We start from the raw sequence: 24,037 nt of genomic DNA, 5'->3' as shown, positions 1-24,037 counted from the left end.
TGTCAACCAAGTTAGCAAGCCTAACCACCTAATTCCGTTAGTCGCCTCTTACGACAAGCATTGGTTAGTGAAGATTAATATTCTAACCGGGATGTTTTTAAAGCTATTTAAGCAATGCATATGTGAATGTAATATACAGGAAATGTTTAATAACATAAGTACATCTTCATAGGGTATCAGGCGAGTGTGTTTTGGGATGGTTAATACATTAGGAATAAACATTATATTGCATAGTGTTTATTCCTAAACCAGGATATTAACCATCCCAAAACACACGAGTATGATTACCTATTTATCATACAATGTCATTCTTACTTTATAATATTAAAATTCATATTATTTCAATTGCCACAAATCATGAAACTAAACTTCGTATAGAATGTGCACAGATATCTATGATGTCACAAATATGTGCGTAGTAATACGTTACATCACAAGCTTGGTGATGCAATTTTCTACTGTACAATCGACTGCACTGCATCATGTAGTTCCCAGTAAGTGTTTACGTTAAAGCACGTATTGTTGTCAACAAATCTTAGCTTTAAAATATATGTTGGAAAAATATTAACTAACTCGTGTGGAACTTCAGAAGCCTTCAATTAACCATTTGAACAACAAATACACTATAATGTTCGCATGACAAGTCCTGCTCACTTTTAAAACACTGAAAGGGAAGTGGTGTTGGTATCTAATCGTAAACCTATGAATTTCTACCTTCGCTTTGTATCTACTCCATCTATTATAACCAGACATAAATTTTCTTGGATCAAAGCACTGACAGTACCGTAACCACGCCTGTCAATCTGGACACGATCGCCGACACGTGACGCCATGTTTATTTTCACTGTGAAAGTAGTTCCTAAAATTTGCATATGACCTCTCTAATTTGCATCGATATCTGTATCGTACCCAACGGATACCAAAAATATTTGTTGGCTTTATGCTGCCGCGAATGCTATCCATTGTATGATAAAAATATTATTTCCAGTTAAAATCTGTTTTTGATACAGAATATTATACCATGAATATTTAGAAACAGGGAGTTTAGGAGATGTTTATGTTTGCTTAGATTAGACGAGTTATTTATTGAAACAACTATTGGTCGTAGGCAGGGTATAGATAAATGTTTGTATTTCTGGAAGAATTGTAACAATAATGGAGTTATTGTAATGATAAGATGTTACATCGGCGGATCCAAGGGGGGGGGGGTGGTCAGGGAGTTTGAACACCCACTTTTGAAAATGACTTAAGACCACATTGAAGATATTTTTTGGGCGTTGGCAGAGCCAAGGGGGGAGTTCAAGGGGTTCGAATTCCCTCCTTTCCAAATTCCTGGATCCGCCCATGTGTTATAAACCTTTTGTTTGTCGGATATTGTAAATCTGAGTAAATGCATACCATCTAGATTTTCTGATAACCCTATTTTTTTATTCTTATAAGTTACTATAGCACTGTCGGAAATAGAGAAAAAACTGTATTTTCTCATTTATCTCTACAATTTATGTAGTTGATATGTGAAACTGTGAAATATCTGTTAAACTAAGTTCGGCCTAACTACAGTCTCAGTGGTAGAGAGATAGGAAACGGAGAAAAAGGACTTTACTGAGGGGAAATTAGTGCAGAAATGAGCAATGCGGTTTTTTTCTAAGTCCAAAAAGACTTATTTGGAACAGACCATGGCTTCATGCAAATTAGTGTGCGATGATATTGTATTACAAACGACACTTTTTAAATGCCCAATTTGAAATAAGACGTAGATTCATTATAAATGATAACTGACATAAAAAATAATAACTTTTATGCTGGAACTATTAAGGATGTAGCTACCATGCAGTCTCACTGTCACTATAAAAAGAAACAGATAGGAGGGGTCATCTCAAAAGCAAAACCTGGGGTCGGGCTGGAGGATAGAGATATCAGCTAAGATAAGATAATCCTTTAGGGCAATTATACTGGGGAGGTACACGGCACGTCATAACAATTTACAAATAATATCCAGTCCTGTTGATCTTGGGGTGGTCATGCCACCTATATACTACGATGCGTTTCTATGGTTTCCTGGTACCATACTCTTTTACATATCTCAACATAAATTTTATGAAAGAAAGACACGTAAGATGTTAATCAATAGATGAGACATAGTCAACACACATGCCTGTAGGCAGCACGTGCATTTCATGCCAGGTGAGTCGACGGTCCGTCGTCATACATGGCTGAGTGACCTAATTGCCATCTATAGTCTGATCTATTGTTTTCAGCAGCTATTCGTATTTTTTCTAAGTTTTGCCCGATTTTACGAGTAAACATGCTTTTCTGGATATCGTATTACGCATCCCACTGAACGCCCAGTTAGGCCGAAGTGGGTTATTTCGACATATGCTATTTGCAATTGTGTCAATTTTAGGGATACAGAGTAACAGACTAAAAACAGTTTTTTTTCTATTTCCGACAGTACTTCAGTATGCAGTAACAATAATGAATTTATTACAAATGTTGCAAAATATGCAAAATATTGCTTGTCACTCCGCATTGCATAATCATTGTCACTTTCACTACAGGGCTACAGATAAGGGGCGTACAGGCGTAATGTACGCCTCAAAATCAATTAAGTACAACATAATATAAGATTTCAAGCGTATCGCGTTTGCACATAAATACCTTTGTACGTCTAACATTTAATTTCCGTGCATATCGTGCAAATGGAAATCTATTTCGGATAAATACTTGTCAAGTTTCTTTTCGAAACACGATTTGACACATGAGGAAACCCCGACAGTAGGAATCACTTGCGTTGCCACGCAACGATATGCGCTACTATTTTTCGATTGGCTAAAAACTACACTGTTCCTATTTATATCCAGTCGGACCTGACATTTCGCGCATCACACGGTCCCTCAGTTCTTTCTCACGGGTCTTCAAATACAAATACATGGTTGGAAATAGTGATCGATGAATCGTCCAGACAAACCACATCACCAACTCGCTCACACAAAAACATGTCAGTACTCCTTCAAAATTCTCAGTACACCTCCAATTGCAATATGATGTGTAAGTACATTCGCACCCCCAAAAGTTATCTGGAGCCCTGCACTATATCCTTATATTATATATGTTCATGATGTACATGGGCTGATGCCTTAAAAACGAATGTCATGGTTGGTGTGAAAACAGAATTATTCATGAATATTCATGCAAAGTAGGGCTGGTTATTGATACAGATCATAAATATTCTATCATTAACAGAAGATTAGTAGCTTGGGGAGAGACATTGAATAAAATAAATGAATCTCAGGCAGGTTTTAGACATGGATATACGACTACTGACAATATGTTTATATTGCAAAGTATTATACAGAGATACCTCAACATCAAAGGTGGTAAACTCTATACACTTTTCGTTGATTTCGAAAAAGCATTTGATTCAGTTGATAGACAAAAGCTATGGTCTATTTTTAATACCCATGGTCTAAGTCCTAAAATGAAAAAAATTATTCATAATATGTATGAAAATGTTAAAGCTTGTGTTAAGAATAACAATGAATTCTCAGATTCGTTTGAACTACAAATCGGGTAAGACAAGGCTGTATACTTAGCCCATTTTTATTCTCATTTTTCATAAATGAATTAGCAACCCAAATTGAAAACAATTGTGAGTATGGAATACAGTTACACCCTGACCTAGTACATATTTTTCTTCTGCTTTTTGCAGACGATATCGTGCTATTCTCAAGCACTGTTGCAGGTTTACAAAGACTTATACAAGAACTTGAGAATTATTGTGACCAGTACAAATTAGCTGTAAATAGAAATAAAACTAAAGTAGTAGTTTTAAAAAAAGGGGACGCTTATCAAAAATGAGAAATGGTTGTATAAAGGTGAAGAATTAGAATGCACCAGTTCATACAAATATTTGGGAATGTTCTTTAGTAATTGTTTATCTTGGACAACACATGTTAATTACGCTTGTTTGCAAGCACAAAAGGTCATGATAGGTATCTTTAAACAATTAAATGTACTTGGTGACATAAATATAAGTTCATACTTTAAAATATTTGATGCCAAAATTAAACCAATTCTATTGTATGGAGCCTAAATATGGGGTTTAAATTATTACAGTGATATTGAAAGAGTTCAATTGAAAACATGTAAAAGATTTCTTGGTGTTAAATCCAATACGATGAATACAGTGGTGTATGGAGAATGTGGTAAATACCGATGCACTTATTTACAAATATCAGAGTTATAAAATACTGGTTAAAATTACTGAAGATGCCTTCTTATAGGCTACCAAAGAAATGTTACAATATGATGATGCTATTCGATAAAAATGGACACACAAATTGGGTTTCTGCTGTTAGACATTTTCTATTCTCGAAAGGGTTTGGTTTTGTATGGAACGATCAGTATGTTGATTCTGAGGGTAAGTTTATTTTAGAACTAACACAAAGATTAAAAGATATCTACTTGCAAGAATGGTTTGAAAAAAGATATCACTTTCCAGTAAATGTCTGTATTATAAGGTGTTTAAATGTACTTTTGACTCCGAAACTTATCTTTCATGTCTAAACGTAAAAGTATAGGATAGCGTTAAGCAGATTGAGATGTTCTTCACATGATTTATCTATCGAAAGTGGAAGATTTAAAAATGTCAAAAAGAAAATAGAACTTGCAAACTATGTGATCTTAACCAAATAGAAGATGAATATCATTTTCTTTTAATTTGCCCTGCTTATAATTCCATCAGAAAGTTGTATATTAAGAAATATTATTGTGCCCATCCAAACCTTTATAAATTCTCAGCATTGTTGAATAACAAAACCCATACTATACTTCAAAACTTGTCCATGTTTGTTTACTATGCCATGTTGTTTAGGACAGAATATATCTCAGAACACAATGTAACCTAAAGTTGATTATTTTCCCTTCTTCATGTATATTATCCGTGCGTGTAAATATTGATTTATAAATGCATTGTACTACAGGCCTGTGGCCTTTCAGTACCGGAAATAAATATATACACTGTAAATATTGATAATAATTAAAATATCGATTGATTATCCATAAATATCAGAGAGGTAACTTTGAGCAAAAATGCAACCAAAAGAGTCAAAAAGAAATGAATATATTTCACATCAATGGCGAGTGGATCACTAACAACACAAAGTCCTGACTCACCCAATTATCCATCTTTTAGCCAGACATATTGCAAAGTATCTTGTACAAGCAAACAAGAGTAACTCAGACTTTGGGGACTGACTTGAATCGAGTACCACAGTAGGGCTGGATATTGCCCTGATTCTCATATTGCGATATACGTATTGCAGTAATTTATATTGCAATACATATTGTGATATATTGACTGGAAGGTTTCTGCCCAAGTGCGTACATTATAAGTTCATAATAGCTCTCTGTGTGCGACATCATCTTCTTATGATTATACAGTGCCATTTAGAAAGTAGTCAAATGTAACGTTATATTTGGGATTACACTTTCTTAGTAAAGTACAAATTCTAGTACTTTTTGAGTTGAGCCCCATCCGGGATTCGAACTCACACCCTCAGAGTCAGGCACCTAATCACCAACACACAAAGTCAGCCGCCTAACCCACTCAGCTACCGCGACTTCCACAAAAAAGGAAGTCGGACAACTGGTAGTCTAGACTGTGGGCTTTGTGTACCCCTCTGATAAGTGTTAATTGGCACGGCTCCCACGGCCGAAAGCTATGATTACACAGTGCCATTTAGAAAGTGGTCAAATGTAACATATGTTATATTTGGGATTACACGTTTCTTACTCTGAGGGTGTGAGTTCGAATCCCGGATGGGGCTCAACTCAAAAAGTACTAGAATTTGTACTTTACTAAGAAAGTGTAATCCCAAATATAACATATGTTACATCATCTTCTTAGTTGCTGGGGTGGGGGTAGCCTAGTGGTTAAAGCGTTGGCTTGTCACGCCGAAGACCTGGGTTCCAATCCCCACATGGGCACAATGTGTGAAGCCCATTTCTGGTGTCCCCCGCCGTGATGTTGCTGGAATATTGCTTAAAGCGGCGTAAAACCAAACTCAGTCAGTCAGTCAGTCTTGGTTGCTGTTACACCACACGTTCAGGCTCCCCGTCCCATTGTGTATGTCTGTGTGCCAAGGTTTACAAATAAATAAAATGATACAGAGCCTTAATGGGGAATGTTTAATTGAAGTATTGCAACAAAGTTTTGCGAACATAATGATAAAGGTAATAGTACAACATGATTTTCATGGTCAGTGTTGTTTGCTTCAACTGAATGCACTTCGATGCAGTATGTGAGGTGAGGTGAAATTGGGTTTAACGTCGTCCTTGAGAATATTTCGCTCATATGACGACGTGCATGCGTGTGTATGTGTATGTGCGGCTGCTTGTACTAGCCCAGACTGAAGCTGGTTTTATAGTGCTAGCCCACTGAGATACCATGCCGCAGTGAAGCATGAATACCCCACTCAGATACATTATACTGACTCCGAGCCGACCAGTCCTTGTTGTACCAATTAATGCCGAACGCCAGGCAGGGACCAACAAGTACCATATTTTAACATCTTTTGGTCAATGCAGTATGTAATTAATATTACTGTATGTCAGTGATTCATTCAGATTCAACTCCAATATAAACATGAACTATTGCAAAATGAAACAAAAACATGATTTAGGTGAAATACTTGAGCTTAAAATCTCATGTGACCACCAATAACTAAGATCCTTGATTAGAATGTCATTGTACAGTCCTACAAAATGTATGAGAAATTGATAGCATATGTTCCATTATGAAACAAACAAAAATAATAAAATAATGAGAATTGTGAAATGGTTACTCAGAGCCATAGGCTCTACTAATAAGTGCAAATACAAAATTGGTGCATTTGAGGCCACTTAATTCCTCCAAACCCACAAAACTAAAGCATTTGGTAGAATATTTGGCACTTTTGGAGCCACTTATAAAGATGCTTCCACTTGTAAAATGTTACATGAAACCAACAGAAATAAAAGCATACTTGGCACTTTCAGAGCACATTTTGTTGCTATGGAAATCAAGGGCAGATAATTCAAAGGGGGCTAAATCTGGATGACTCAGTATATTTCAGAATCTGAACCATATCACGATATTCGTATACCACAGTATATCTTCACTGCGATTGCTGCCCCAAGTGGCCACTCCTGGTGTGGCCACCAAGTTTCACACCTGTTAATTGGTTGTTAATCGGGCTGTCCATGCCTCAGTGGCCGGTGACTGGCCAGTTGTCCCTGTGTGGCACAATGTAATCTACTGCCAACACCAGACAACATGATCCCCTGTGTTTTACACAGCCAGTCATGTGCAAAGGTTGTTGAAAGAAGGCTTAATCAGCATGAAACAATTCTGGTTTCTCCAAATATTTTTAGAGGTTTGTAATGTCCTACCTTGGCCCAGTTATCTCCTCTTGAACATGCTTATTCAGATGTAATGTTTCCATGACAATCTTCTCAACAGCTTCTGTTGTACGAGTCATGTGACATTTCAGCTGATCTTTGGCCTAAAAGGAAAGATATCCACAGAAAAATGTGACAATGCAGTAATTTTATCAAATTTGGTTTTACTTAAACTATAAACATAGAAAACTAAGGCTGTAAGCTATCGCCGTACATATATATGGGTCATTTTCAAAATTGGTAGGATTTTCTGTCCGTTCCAAATTTTTAAAATGTGAGTTTAAAAGGATTTTTATGTTCTAGAAAACATATTTAGATGTTTACTAGTCAGTAAATGTGGTGTATCATTAGTCTTGTCTTTTTGAAATTTATTCTTAACCACATTTTGGGGTCAAAATTGGCGGATTTGCTCCGCCAGGAGGTGACGGTCCTAATATCAATGTTCACAAATAATGTAAATATAAATGCAAATAAACAAATTAATTCATATTATGCCAATAAGGATTGATCAAGCATACTCAGACTGCATTTATTTATTTTTAACTTAAAAAGTTTTCTTCTACAAATTGTAACATGCTTGTCCTGTGATTCTGTGTCCTGACCGTTACCAGTGTATGAAATTGCTGCAATAACATCTCCCTGGAGCTGGATTGTAATACTACTTCCTGTGTCTGTTTGAGCTAGCCCCTGTGGATGAGCAGATGAAGTAAAGAGATTCAATACACTTTGAAGAAAATTGATACCGTCAAATAAGTGTAAATGTTATGTGTCAACCTTAATTGTCCAGACAATTACCAATGTATTTTGTGTCAAATATGTATCTCTTTTTTTTTCAAATTTCAATGGATATTGTGCCCAGAAATGGAAGAGGTGGAAGGCATGTCCTTTGAAACTTTTTAGGGATCATTCATTTTTTTATTTAAGATTTACTTACAAAGAGTTTTGACCCTTACTGTCCAAACTGTTACCATTCTGCAAAGAAACGGTTTGGACAGTCCTTGTAACAGGCAGGACAAAATGATTTGTATTTCAAAAAGTTGTTCATTAATATTTGAAGTAGAACAAATTTATAATTTCTTTAAGAGTTAAGATAGTTTAAGCATGGACTTGTACTGTTCAAAGGAGTTTTGATGTAGTAGCATAAAAACACAGTCTCTAGTAATGGTTTGGACAAATAATAGTAATGGTCGGGACATTTCTTTAATAAATTTCAATTTTGAAGAATATGTTCTATGGTGTGATAATAAATTTCTATTTACTTATCTATCTGCTTTTAATAATAAAAACCAAAACGAAGTTATCACATTAAGTTTCTATTTTGTAAAAGATGTATAGTCTTTATGAATTAAAGGTAACGGTTAGGACAAAATGTAGTAACGGTAAACAACTTTATTGTATTCCAACCTTTAAAGATTTTTTGGGTGTAGTCTGTTTTGACTTTGTGAGATATGTAAGACTACCTTTTACTTAGAATATTGATAGGTGCTAATATGTTGGCCTTTGTAATTGATAAATATGTGTTACCATCTCACTATTAACAAAAGCTAAAGGTATCCAAGGGAATGAAAGAAGTATATTTCGTGGAGACTGATATTGCACCATAATATCAACAGCAAAATGATATCTATGCAGTGGCCTGTGTAGCATCATGTGTACAGCATCATAGTTGTTGCAGTACCTTTCAGAATTTAATCTTTTACAAATTTTTAGAGGGATAAGATTTGTTTGTTACACTGATGTCCTGACCGTTACCAATAATGTCACAACCGGTACTGTTCATTCAATTTTTGTTCCCCAATTGCACTCTTCTTTAGATTATAAGTGATTTTCAATCTAGACAGGTATGTTTTTTGTATTCTTTAGAAGCTACAGTTTGTTTTTATTCAAAAGCCTAAATTCATTCACAAGTTTTATATTGATATAACAAATGTCCAAACCGTTACCACAGCATGGAAGAAAACATGTCATATTAGTTACGAGTTACAATTTCTATTACACATTTCACTGTCTGTCCAAAATAGGGTTAGCAGTTCAAGTAAATGATATCATTTTTTTCCTTTCATGTTACCTGTTTCTATGTTGAATTAAATTGTTCAAGGTTTATGTCCAGCCCGTTACCATTCCTGTCCAAACCGTTACCACTATTGTCCTAACCATTACTGGTGTTAATTGACAGCTCTAATTAATTCATGATAATACATGAAACACTCCTCTTTATGTTGGTGTCATCTAAAGATGTTCTGGGCTTAGTAGCTGATGTTTATTCCAGACAATTCCACCTGTCGAAAGCTATATACATAATAATGTTTTAGAAAAATGCTATCATTTTGTGGTAAATAAATGAAAGATACAAAATAACACTTTCAAGATTCATGATGATAGTTTTTACCTTCAAGTTTGATTAAGTCTGTGTAAAAGCTGTGTCTGCCATCTTTTAAAGATTTTTATGAATTATATTTCAAAATCCATATTCTGACTAAGAAGTGGTAGCAGTCAGGACAGTCCCCCACCCTTTTAATTACTGATGTATAAATTAAAAGGTCAATTAGTACATTTCAGTCTGCATGTTTGTGATAAAAGTTTGAATAAAAATTAAATCAATTTTGAGGAGTTTGATTTTACTGTAATAAAGAATTGAAAATCCTACCAATTTTGAAAATGACCCATATGTTAAGCTGGTTTACAACCAACACATGAAACAAATGAAATTAGAAAATATTCAGTCTAAATGTTTCACAATGTAACAAAGAGACATGATTTTATCACTGCTGTCAATAAAATCTACAACTGGTTCATTTAAAGAAACAACAAAAATAGATGCTTGATTAGCATTTTAGAAGATGCTATTTGATGAACATAGAGATTTTTTCTGGGTTACATCTTCTTGTATTCTTGTGTACAACGTTTCAGGGCTTGTTCTGGTCCCATCATCAGGTAAAACTGATGCTTATGACAATGCTTATGACGGCACAATGCTATGACGACGCAATACATGTGGAAGTCAATGTATTGCGTCAATACGACATGTATTGTGTCATCATAGGATTGTGACGTCATAAGCATTGTGACGTCACGGGCAGAGTTAACAGTTACTGTTCAGTTTTACCTGATGATGGGGTCCAGAACAAGCCCTGAAACGTTGTACTCAAGAATAAAAAGAAGATGTAACCCAGAAAAAATCTGTATGTTCAACAAAAATAGATGTTTCAAAAAGATTGTCCTTTATCCCAAGGGAGTGGGGAGCAGCCTGGTGGCTAAAGTTTTCACTCGTCATGCCGGAGACCCAGGTTGATTTCCCACTTGGGTACAATGTGTGAAGCACATTTCTGGTCTGGTGTTTCCTGCTGGAACATTGCTAAAAGCAGTGTAAATCCCCCACTCAGTGAGTGAGTGAGTGAGTGAGTGAGTGAGTGAGTGAGTGAGTGAGTGAGTGAGTGAGTGAGTGAGTGAGTGAGTGAGTGAGTGAGGAGGAGGAGGAGAGTGAGTGAGTGGGAGTGAGTGAGTGGAGGTGAGTGAGTGAGGAGGAGTGAGTGAGTGAGTGAGTGAGTGAGGAGTGAGTGAGTGAGTGAGTGAGTGAGTGAGTGAGTGAGTGAGTGAGGAGTGAGTGAGTGAGTGAGTGAGTGAGTGAGTGAGTGAGTGAGTGAGTGAGTGAGTGAGTGAGTGAGTGAGTGAGTGAGTGAGTGAGTGAGGAGTGAGTGAGTGAGTGAGTGAGTGAGTGAGTGAGTCCATTGAACCCATGGGGGAATTGAACCGTGGTATTCAGCGTGAGGACTGACCGCTGTAACCCGCTGGGCTCCCCAATCGCCCCTTCAGTGACTGGAGCAACATGTCCATCCAATGAACTCATGTTACATCATCAAGATTCTTTTCAAAAGAAACATGGCTATTGCTGTGTAAATTTTGATGATTACAGATTTTGCAACACGCGTGTATCATCAATATTTTCACATTCCACATCAATATTGCTGAGGGCAGCGTTAAACCACAAACAAACTATTTTTTTACCTGTGATTCTTGCAAAAGATTTTATATATTTTTAAAGATGTTATATGAAAACTTGACATAAGATAAAAAAATCTTTAAATAATTGTTAAATAAGTAACATGTATGCCTAAACTATTTTTTTCTGAGAGATATTAATCTAAAAATATTTTGCTTGACCAAAACAATCACACTTGATAAACTTATCTTGTCTGGTCAATTTCTAATTTGAGGGAAACTAAAATTACAATAAAACGGTCAAACATTCTCAGAATCAAAACAAATTTTTGTGAGTTAATGATCAGCTTCACTTTGGAAACATATGTCTTTGCAATTAGTAACGCTTACTTTCGGGTGGTCAGGCTCGCTGACTTGGTTGACACATGTCATTGTATCTGAGGTATGTAGATCTATGTTCATGCTGTTGATCACTGGATTGTCTGGTTCAGTCTCCATTATTTACAGACCGCCCCCAGATAGCTGGAATATTGCTGAGTGGGACGGTAGAGAAGAACTAACCAGCCATAAACTTGTTAGCATTGGTGAAGCAAAGACAAGCATGATCTAAGGGAGATAACTACTTGCGCAAGCTGTGATGGGCAAACTGAGTCTTGTCAAACTTGGAACATCAAGTTGTGTGTTCAAGCACATTCAGAGTTTCTGAACGAAAAGACCAAATATATAAATGACTACATGTAAACTGAAACATTTTCATGAAGTGAATGAAAATCAAATCTTAAAAGATTATTAGTCTAATTTTGTGAAACATGTGGGGCTGTGCGGTAGTCTAGTGGTTAAGGCATTCGCTCATCACACTGAAGATGAGGGTTCGATTCCCCATATGGGTACAATGTGTGAAGCCCTTTTCTGGTGTCCCTAATCCTGATATTGCTTGAATATTGCTTAAAGCGATGCAAAACTAAATTCACTCACTCACTCACTCACTATAGTTCATGCCTTCATCAAACAGTGTGGTATGGTGAGGTTAGGTGAAATTGGGTTTAACGTATATTTAGCGAATATTTCGCTCATATGACGACCTGCATGCGTGTGTATGTGTATGTGCGGCTGCTTGTACTAGCCCGGACTGAAGCTGGTTTTATAGTGCTAGCCCACTGAGATATCATGCCGCAGTGAAGCATGAATACCCCACTCAGACACATTATACTGACTCCGAGCCGACCAGTCCTTGTTGTACCCATTAATGCCGAACGCCAGGCAGGGACCAACAAGTACCATATTTTAACGTCTTTTGGTATGACGCGGTCGGGGATCGAACCCGTGACCTTCCGCTCTCCGGGCGGACGCTCTAACCACTACACCGCGGAGGCGGTCAGTGTGGTATGGAGGACAAGTGGCTCAAGTGTTCACTCGTCACACCGCAGATCCAGGTCCAGTTCCATCATGGGTACAATGCATGTACCCTATTTCCGGTTTCCCTGCCATGATATTGCTGGAATATTGCATAAAACTACACTCAAAGTGGGTCATGACTCTTATTGAAAGTTTCTTGCTCAGGGTTCCAACATTCAAGGCCTTTGTGAAGTGTTCCAAAAGGTACAAGATCCCGAATTGTGTCTGATGCAATTACATATTTTGACCCGAGTTCAGTTTTCAGGTGAACACTTGACTAGACTTTGCATGTGTCTGTGATAGATGATGCATTCACTGTGTTCACTATTTATCAGTCATATAATACTGATTCCTTAGCACAGTGTTCACTATTTATCTTATATACTTATAAGTGTAATCATGTGTCTGTGATAGATGATGCGTTCACTGTGTTCACTATTTATCAGTCATATAATACTGATTCCTTAGCACACGCTTATATGTGTAATCATGTGTCTGTGATAGATGATGCGTTCACTGTGTTCACTATATGGCAGTCATATAATACTGATTCCTTAGCACACGCTTATATGTGTAATCATGTGTCTGTGATAGATGTATGCTCACTGTGTTCACTATTTATCAGTCATATAATACTGATTCCTTAGCACACGCTTATATGTGTAATCATGTGTCTGTGATAGATGATGCGTTCACTGTGTTTACTATTTGACAGTCATTTAATTCTGATTCCTTAGCACACGCTTATACGTGTAATCATGTGGTATGATAAGGGAAACATGTTTTATTTTATTTCATATTCCCAATGTTTATTCTCATCTTCCATCTGGCTTAGAGTTGTGACGCTACAGATGGTCTATTACAGTCCATACGACAAAGCTAATTAATGATAGGAAACCAAATCAATGTGATAATGTTCCTTTGGAAACTATTGAGAGTCCATTTAATAAATTTGAACAGAAAACAACATTTATATGATACTCAAGTTATCAGTCATACTCTCAGTGCAAATGAACAGAATCGCTCATTATAAGTTCATATATTAAACCCATGGTGGAAACAGTGTCCATGTCTATAATGAGCAATTTTAGGGAATAAGATACATACACAGCTCATTTTCTGTAAATAATCAAATCTGGACCAGACAATCCAGTGATCAACATCATGGGCATTGATCTTCGTAACTGGGATACGTTAACATGTGTCAACCAAGTCAGCGAGTCTGACCACCTGAACCCGTTTGTCGCCTCTTACAACAAGCATGGGTTGCTGAAGGCCTATTCTCACACAGGTCAACATGGGTACAGCGAGAAATGAACATACTCCCTGCAGTGTCTGAATCTCAGTTGAGTATTGCTGAATGAAAGCATTACAAACAACAGACTGCGGAAGGATCTGCATTTACAATGATTTTAATGTGACACAGGTGAATATACAGGTGAATAGCGCTATATTGAAAACACAGAACTCTATGTCCATTCTGAACTAAAACCTGACTGGAAACGAAACATCCTATTTTCCTATCCTGCTTCAAAATACATAAAGATTAGCGGAGATAATGGGCAATGAAGTATCATTTTGTGTAAGTTGGAAGCACAGATAGTAGCAATAGAACTGTAACAAGATATTTATTGATGAAACCTACAGCAAACTAACATAGTCTACATGCTACATATTTAATCTTAACATCAGTTTCCCAGGTTTGATAAAATCGCAATATAAAGAGAAAACACGATGTGATTGATACATTTAGGGAATCAAACACATACAGTAAATATTACACCCCTTCATATTGACTGGCTGGAGAGTATATGCCACAGTGTTATATGTCATATCAACTGCACCTACAATAGGAGAATAATAGCTACTGTAGTAGATGGTGCCTCTATACAGTCTCATGTTCCAGGGGACGGCGTTCAGTGTGGTCACCTCTGTACTCACATTGTTGGACACAGTCATCTTCATCAGTTTCTTCTCGTCACTATAATACAACACACCTGCTGTCTGATCCAGGGTTACAGCATGCACACTGCCTCCTGTGGCTAATGTTGTCAGACCTTGACCATCATATGTCACAGTGAACAGTTTCTCGCTATTACACCCATATATCCTCCTTCTCCTTGTGTCAAGAGTTATTTGCTTTGGATTACTATCGTACCGAAAGTCAATTATGGCAGTGAAATTTTCCCCCTGTGTAGACATGCAGCTGATTGAGTATTATGGACGGTCGGTGGAAATGAATACGATGTCCCGATCTTCATCCACTGCCATGTTCAATGTCCGTACAGGTTTTCTTAATACCGTCACGTGATTTGCATCCAGGGTAGATGACACTATCTTACCAGGGTTGCCTAACCCTATCAGGAGTTTGTTTGTCTTTGTTATGTAGGCAAGGGAAGTCACATCTTTCATGGTGTGATAAGGATAGACACTGAGGGTGTTACTGTGAATGTTGAGTTGACGGAACTGACGTGGGGTAAATGACCCTACTGCAGATAACAAAATCCGACCTTTTTTCTCCTCTGGCCTGGGTGTCGTTGTTGACACAGATGTCCTGGAGGTTGACGTGACATTTAGAGTAGCGGGGGTAGAAGGAGACACAGTGACATTGACTGACACGTCTCCTTCAATGCTGCGATTCGCTTGATGTCAGCTTTGAGATTGGCAATGGTAACATCGGCCTTCTGTAGGTCTATTGCCAGTTGATGCTTCTCTCTGACACAGATATCACTGGAGTTCTCTTGATTCAACACATTTGCATTCTTGAGGAGAGATTCGTGAAATATGGTGGTCTCGTTCTGGAAGTCTCTGAAGGCTCTTGAAACATGGTGCAACTGCGTCTCCATCTGATGGTAGCCCTCTTTCAGATGCCGAACTTCAGAGACAACCTGACTTTTTATCATGTCTTGAACAGAATCTCCTTGTAGAAAATCCGCCATGGCTTTTCTCACTTCATGCCGTATGTTTTCCTTTAACTCAGCTCTCAAGGATGTCTTAGCGACATCAATGCCATTTACTATCATATTCTCCAAGCGGATCATATCGACCTTGTTATCAAGGATTTCCTCCTGAAACTTGTCCAGTCTTTGTATGATAGACCCCAAACTGTCCTGGCTTCTACAAAAACAGATCAGGGAGGTACATGTCAGCAACCAGGAGAGGCACTTCAGCATGGCCATCTTTACAAATGTACAGAATCCTGTGATGTGTACCCAGCAGTGTGGTTCGGCGTTTTCTTCTCTGAATTGGCTGACGTGAGATTTAATATGTAATTTTCTGAATAAAATTGATATTTTATACTTATCCTGACTCATGCTTATTGCTTGTCTCCCTTTCCTTCCGAATGCTCGTGGAACACTTGAATCCCCTTTTGAAGCTCCCTTCAAAAAAGCGGACGTAAAATCACTTACCAGGAGTCATCTCCCTTCCCAAGGTTTTGGCGGGAAAACGGCGCCACCTGTCACCATGCTCCTCACTCTCTCCGTATTTTACAGCCCGACACACGGATTTACCGGGAAATCCAGAGTGCCTTGAGGGGAGGTTGGGAGGGCTCACCTCATGAGTCAGGATAAGTATAAAATATCAATTTTATTCAGAAAATTACATATTTTTCCTTATCCTGACTCATGCTTATTGCTTGTAGAATCCGACAGAGTTGGTGGTGGGTCAAGCCACTTCTGGATTCCTAGTGATGAATTTACGTCCTATTTACCCCCCATGGGAACTTCTTATGGCACTGCTGCTGCTGTTGATCCATATGTCGAACTTTTTCTGGTAAATTTGGGGGGACCACAATTTATCAAACTGTCTTCTGTAGACATACGTGTGGATTTAAACAACTCCAACTTTTGATGTTCGTATCAAGTGGAGCAGTGACCCTATCCATGTACAAGTAATTCCTTACAAGTACAGGGTCTAATATTCATGCTAGTCTGTTTTAGACATGTACATGGACTATAAGCTCTAGTCCTTGGAGTATGAGCTTAGCAAGACATGCGATAAAAGGGCGAGATACATCTCAGGGCCTCTGCGGGACCGTCAGTTGTTGTGCTACAACCAGAGGCCCAAACTGGTGAATACCGGAGACGTCCTCGGTAGCGATATCTCTGAGGTAGTGGTTAGCAAATACTGTCTCCGATTTCCAAAAACACCCTTTCATGATCGTGGATATTGAGCAGTTTCCATGTAGAGCGAGTGTAGATGCCAATGCTCTAACTTCATGAGGATTGGAGGCTCGTGGAGGCTCAAGTCCTGCTGCCTTGTAGGCTCGTAGTATGATTGCTCTCATCCAAACTGATATCGTGAATGCGCTTAGATCTCTGTAGGTGTCTCCGACGATATGGGGATGAAAAGGCGTTTGAATTTTCGTCTCCTGGTTTTAGACTTTTGTAGATAGATTTTCAGTGCTCTGACTGGACTAAAGGATAGGTCCTGTATATCCTGTGGTCCAAGGATTGTAGATAATGCTGGGATGTGGAATTGTCTGTCTGGTTGACCTGGTAGTTGATTCTTAGCTATGAAATCCCATCTCAATCCCAGATGAACTATGTTGTGATGTGTATCAAAACGGATTCGTTCGAAGTCAAGAGCATGTATTTCTGACATCTGCGCTGCTGTTGCCAAGGCGATCAGAAATAGCGTTTTCTGTGTAAGAAATTCATAAGATGTTCTTTCTAGTGGTTCGTACACATCACTGGTGAGATGCTGTAACACTACGTTGAGATCCCAAGCCGGCGCTTTAAATTTCTTTTGTTGGTCTTCTAGCTTAAAAGTGCGTAGCATGGCCAGTAACTCTGGCACTTTCGTCAGTTTAACGCCTGTCTTCATGGTGATAACTGAACTGAGGGCCGCTAGGTATGTAGATAATGTAAAACCTTTTAATCTCTTTATTTGTCTGAGATGACAAAGATATTCCGCCACTTGAGGATGTGTTGCTTTCATTGCTGTGAAACCTTTCCTCAATGCATATTTCTCAAAGCTTTGCCACTTGTCGTCATACAAGTTACGAGTAGATCTGCGTAAAGCTAGTGTAACTGCTTTCGCTGCTCTGGCGGAGTATCCTCTTTTCGACAAGCAAGTCGTGATAAGCTCCATGCGTGTAGGTGGAATAACCTGGGATACTTGTGAACTTGCTTGGTGTGAGGATGTATTAATAGGTTCGACCAATCTGGGAGTTGTATTTTTGGTTTTCCGAGTTCTTGTAAGAGAATAGGAAGCCACGTTCTTGCCGGCCAGTAAAGTGACCAAAAATCAGTTGCAGGTTCCTCGTCTGTCTGATTTTCTGTAATACTTGTGGTACTAGCGCTGGAGGAGGGAACGCGTACGCGTTTAGTCCTTCCCACGGGATGCTTAAAGCGTCTGTCGCCCATGCTTGCAGATCGGGAATTGGAGAGACGAATGTTGCCAGTTGATTGTTGAATCATGTGGCGAATAGATCTATGAGTGGAGATCCTATCGTCTGTATGATGCATCTGAATGCTTCTGGATGTAACATCCATTCTGTTGGGGATGGTTGATGTGATCGAGATAGCGCATCTGCTATTACATTCTTAGCTCCCGGAATGTGGCATGCTTTTACATAGATGTTTAGTTCGTCTATTATGTTGAAGAGTTGAAAGCTGAGGTCTAGAAGATTCCAAGATCTTGTTGATCCTTGTTTGTTTATGTAGAACGCCACTGTTGAGTTGTCCGTATGGATCATCAATTTTGCGTTTCTTAGTATGTTGGACCAATGTAGTAGGGCATTTACTACTGCTTTCATCTCGAGCATGTTGATATGCAGATTCATTTCTTGTTTCGACCATTTTCCGGCTGCCACTTCGTTGTCGAGGTGTGCTCCCCATCCTTGAAGTGATGAATCGACGTAGAGGTGGATGTTGCACTCCGTCTCTATTAAGTAGTTTCCGCCGCAAACATTCGACTTCTGAGTCCACCATAGTAGATATGGTTTTAGTCTGTCTGGTATTCCGAAGTGGTCCAGACTGTGTAAATGAGCGTTCACAAAAATCTGTAGTGGGTGCAGTTGTAGTCTTCCTCTGCGCGTCATGTCTTGAGCTGACATGAGGAGACCTAATAGGCTCTGCCATTCTCGTAGTGGTAACAGAGAGAGTAGAACTTGAGAGATCATTTGTTGTATCTTGATCCAACGATCCTCTGGAACGAGTATGCGGTTCTCCGCTGTAATAACCCGTATTCCTAGAAATTGTAAATCCTGAGTAGGCTCTAGTTCCGACTTGAGGAGATTCACTAGCCATCCTAGTTGAGTGAGAAGTCTGATGGTGAAGTTCAATTGCAGTCTGAGTTGACTGTGATCTTGCTGAGCTTGAATCCCGTCGTCTAGGTAGAACGCACTGTGCGTAGACCTCGAAGATGTAGATATATACTGATGGGCTTTGTCACTCGAGTAAAAAACCAGGGGGCCGACGATATTCCCAATGGACAGACCTTCCATTGGAAATGACGTCCGTTGAACAGGAATCGAAGATATTTCCTTGACTCCGGATGGATCGGGATGTGTAAGTATGCATCCTGTAAGTCTATGCTGGCGAGGTAGTCTAGCGGACATATGAGATGTTGTAGTTGAGGTAGATGTATCATCCTGAACTTTGCGGGTGTTAACAGATAATCTTTGTTGAATTTCCTCATGTTGTAAATGAGTCGGAACGTTTCTTTGGAGTTTTTCTTTGGTACAAGAAAAATTGGGGAGTAAAAACCTGGTGTAACGCACTCCTGTTTTATCTCTTCGATTGCCTCCTTCTCTAGTAGAGATGTAATGGCTTCTAGTAGATTTCCCTTCTGGCCTGCAGCGTAGTTGTGAACCAGTTGGTTGATTGTTACTGGTGGAACTGCTTGTAGTTGTATCCTGTAACCTTTGCGTAGAATCTGAGATACGAAGTCGTCTTGAAGAATTCCCCAATTCTTCCAGTAGAGTTGTAGACGTCCACCCACTTGTGAAGGTTGTATTGGAACGGCTGGGGGTGGAAGACTCCAGTCGTTCCGAACCTGTTCTTCATCGTCTGGAACTTCTGGCACCTCTAAAGGGCCGACCTCTTCCATAGTTACCTCTTGGAGCTCCGGATGGGCGACGAAAAGAATCCTTATTTCCTTTAGCATTGCCTAATTTCTTTTCCCTTGCTCTCTGTATGCCTGCAAACTTTGATTTGCCGGAATAACGTTGGGAGGTCTGATGGATAACACTAGCCAGTGTATCAATAGACTTGATCATCATCACCTCTCTGGAATCTTTAGAGACAACATCCTCCGTTGACGACCCCGGTAGACCACTGGGATGGTGAATCTGCGCAGACACCAACTGCCAGTCCTCTGCAAGCTTAGCCGGTTTAGACATGTCGTGAAAATCTCATCTGGACCTGTCCTTTGCTATCAGACAGGTGAAAACACAACCGACAACGAAAGCCAGATGAACACGCAGGCTTGCAATTAGGACATAGGTTATGTGGATCAACAGCAGACAATCTGTACCTGCAACAAGAGCAAGATTTCATCAATTGTAACAATCTGAACAATCACGTAAAAACGTGATAAAACAGAGAAAATTGAGAAATAATTTCAAACCATATTGAAGGTAAATGTTTACTTAAAGCCTTATACAGCTAACTTAGAAGAAAGGCCTAAATAATAAAAGGATATAATGCCGTATAGACCCAGGCACTCTCACAATCGTCCACTCGGGCGAATCAGGAGAGAGTGAGGAGCATGGTGACAGGTGGCGCCGTTTTCCCGCCAAAACCTTGGGAAGGGAGATGACTCCTGGTAAGTGATTTTACGTCCGCTTTTTTTAAGGGAGCTTTAAAAGGGGATTCAAGTGTTCCACTAGCATTCGGAAGGAAAGGGAGACAAGCAATAAGCATGAGTCAGGATAAGGAAAAATATACACATTAGCTGCCTCATGACTATGTATTCAGTGTTTCAGGCCACCGGTGGTTACCTTCTCATATGCGAGAACACTCACCTGTCTTGATTTACCTGGTGTAGCATACAGCTCTACTATTAGTGATTTAAGTGTGTCGCAGTATATAGGCCAATATTGTCGCATACATGTACTGCTGTCTGACGAAACATTAGGCTGTTTTATTATCTGTATCACCCATGAAGACCCGGGTTAGATTTGGTCTTCAGTAACCAATGCTTGTTGTAAGAGACGAATAACGGGATTGGATGGTCAGACTCTGACTTGGATGAAACATGTCATCGTCTCCCAGTTGCACAGATCGATGCTCATGATGTTGATCACTGGAATGTCTGGTCCAGACTTGATTATTTACAGACTGTCGCCATATAGCTGGAATATTGCTGAGTGATGGTGTAAACTAAACTCCTTCACGCCATTCCATGGCTGTAACTGTATGTCAACATGACACCTGAATATGGTGTTACTCTCCAACAACCTTTCTCTATAAGTGACTCCAAAAACCTGAAGGACCCATATTTCCTAATAAATGAACATATTAAGTTCAGGATATTTTTCACAACATCTCTTTACTAGTTATGGTTTTCAGGTTATTATTTTTTTATACTCCGTTTGATAGAAAAAACTATATTGAATGAGTGTGATAAGTTGTAAAACAATACAACCAGAACGCACATGGGTGCCGCACGCTTTCTGCAGGAGTATGTTCTGCAACGCGAACATGTGGCAAGTTTCAAGGCAGTTAAAGGATATATTATGTGTTGTGAATGTGTGCCTATTCTGTTCCTTTCTGTGGATATATTTGTTCATTAAGGAAATGTCAGGGCCACAAACTGTGAGTATCTGAGTTTATTACAAACAATCTTTATGATTTGACTACCCGCTAGAAAACCTATATTGATAATTGACTATGATAAGTTGAAAGACAATACAACCAGAACGCACGTAGGTGCCGCACGCTTTCCACGGGAATATGTTCTGATACGCGAACACGTGGCAAGTTACAAGGCAGTGAAATGATTCTATCGTGTGAAGTGAATCTGTGCCTATTCTGTTTCCTTCTATGTATATATTTGCTCATTTGGGAAATACTATGGACCACCACTGTGAGTATCTGAGTTCATTACAAACAACCTTTATGATTTGACTACTGGTACCCGAGGGTTGGGGTCGGTAGAATCCACAGGATGATATTTTATGCGCTCACTTGTTTTATTGTTACCATTCTTACTATTTTGAATACCAAAATTGTCTTATTGTACTCCAACTATGCTCCATCAATACTTTATATAGCTATTGTGTATAGATACCACTTATTGTACTCCAACTATGCTCCATCAATACTTTATATAGCTATTGTTTATAGATACCACTTTAACACACCTTGCTACGATCCAAAATGGTTACCACCTTCGGTATTTTTCACAATGATTGACAAACTAAAGATTATATCTCTGAACTGTAGAGGTATAAACAGAGACCATATAATAGATATGGTCTCTGGTATAAATGATAAGTTGAAACGCAAAGATGTACTTGCTTTTTAAAACGTAAAAGGTCATCTATCTATGGTTTACAAGATGTGCATTTCACTGAAAACATGGAGAACACAATAAAGGAAGAATGGGGAAATAAGAAAAAAATAATTCAGTTCTTTTAAGAGTAATGCTCGGGGTGTAGCAATGTTGTGTTCTAAATGGTTAGACTGTGAGCTTCAGAGTGTGAATGCAGATGAAGAAGGTAATATGAAAACAGTTGAATTGATTATTATAAACCTGCTATTGTTAATCTCTATGGTCCAAATAACGACAACACCCAATTCTATGAAACCCTTACACAAAATATCAAAACTTTTCATAGCGACCACGTAATCATATGTGGTGACTGGAATGTGGTACAAGATTTTGCTGTTGATACGTATAATTATAAACACTTGAACAACTCTAACGCTAGAGAACACATTTTGAAACTTAAAAATGAACTAGACTTTCTTGACCCTTGGCGACAAAGAAATCCTTTTGATCGGCGATACACATGGCAACAGCCGAGCCCCCTTGACACAAGCGCGCCTGGACTATTTTCTTGTATCCCATAATATGTAACGATCAGTCACAGAATCAGTAATTGAACCCGGTTTCAAATCAGACCACTCGGCGATATCAATGACATTCAAACTATCAGACCTATCACGTGGAAAAGGGTTTTGGAAATTTAACAATTCTTTATTAAAGGACCAATCATGTGTAATGAAAATTAAGGGCATTATTTCCCAAACAGTTCAGCAGTACAAAGTTGGGACAAACGAATATAGTATAAACGACCAGCTTCTTTTTTAAACTATTTTACTGATGATAAGAGGAGAAACCATAAAGTACTATACATTTCTGAAAAAGGAAAGAATTAAGAAAGAAACACAACTTACAGATAAACTCAATGAAACAGAAGTTAAGCTAGATGAATCAAACGATGTCACAATAAAGGCAGATCTGATTTCTGATATTAAACAATTACAGCAGGAACTCGAAGAAATATACGAAACCAAAACTCAAGGGTCAATTCTTAGGTCCAAAGCTACATGGATCGAACAGGGAGAAAAAACAACTTCTTTCTTATTAAATTTAGAAGCTAGAAACTTTGTTAATAAATCATTTTCAAGAATTGAAGATGCGAATGGAAAAATTCTAACCACCCAAGATGATATCCAAAATGAAGTAAAACTGTTCTATCAAAAGCTTTATAGTAATCATGACGTTTCTAATATAAATTTTGACCTACTGACTCATTGTAAAATTTTGAAACTGAGTCACAACGTATCATCCAGCCTCGAAGCTGAACGTAGATAAGACGAAATCCTAACTGCTCTTAAATGTCTTAAGAACGATAAAAGTCCAGGCGCAGATGGCTTTAATGCAGAATTCCTTAAGTTCTTCTGGCATGATTTAGGAGAATACCCTCTACGTACTTTAAACTATGGATACAGAAATGGAGAACTGATTACCAGTTACTCAAAAGCAAGGATTTATTGCCTGTATTCCCAAGGGAGATAAGCCTAAACAATACATTAAAAACTGGCGCCCGATATCACTACTGTCAGTATTTTATAAACTCCTTCACTCACTCACTCACTCACTCACTTTCAATCAGTGCAACAATAATATATTGTTGCAGATGGTCTGAAAGAAGGAGTTCTTGCATATATATTTTTAAGATTTCAGATCTGTCAATTTGTCTGTATATGTTTTCCCCAAAAATCTGAGTCGCACTGCAAACAAACTTTGGCGGCTGCGACCGCTATCTTTGTTGACACTGGCAAGCTCGGTTGTAACGGCGGCT

At 38.5% G+C, this 24,037-nt stretch overlaps 1 protein-coding gene across 1 annotated transcript in view; it reads right to left on the bottom strand.

Moving 5' to 3' along the window:
* The window catches only part of LOC124290776 (protein MTO1 homolog, mitochondrial-like), a 173,037-nt gene that overhangs the window by 141,641 nt on the left and 7,359 nt on the right, over positions 1–24,037 (bottom strand). The window contains exon 7 of the mRNA XM_046727603.1: positions 7,432–7,544. Within this exon, the coding sequence (XP_046583559.1) occupies positions 7,432–7,544 (113 nt within the window). The remainder of the gene's footprint in view (positions 1–7,431; positions 7,545–24,037) is intronic.

The sequence above is a fragment of the Haliotis rubra genome, unplaced genomic scaffold (genome assembly GCF_003918875.1).
Source record: "Haliotis rubra isolate DU_JTF1 unplaced genomic scaffold, ASM391887v1 Scf474, whole genome shotgun sequence".
Lineage (NCBI taxonomy): Eukaryota > Metazoa > Mollusca > Gastropoda > Lepetellida > Haliotidae > Haliotis > Haliotis rubra.
Note: the sequence above shows the minus strand (reverse complement) of the source record. Positions and strands in the feature narration are given on the sequence as shown.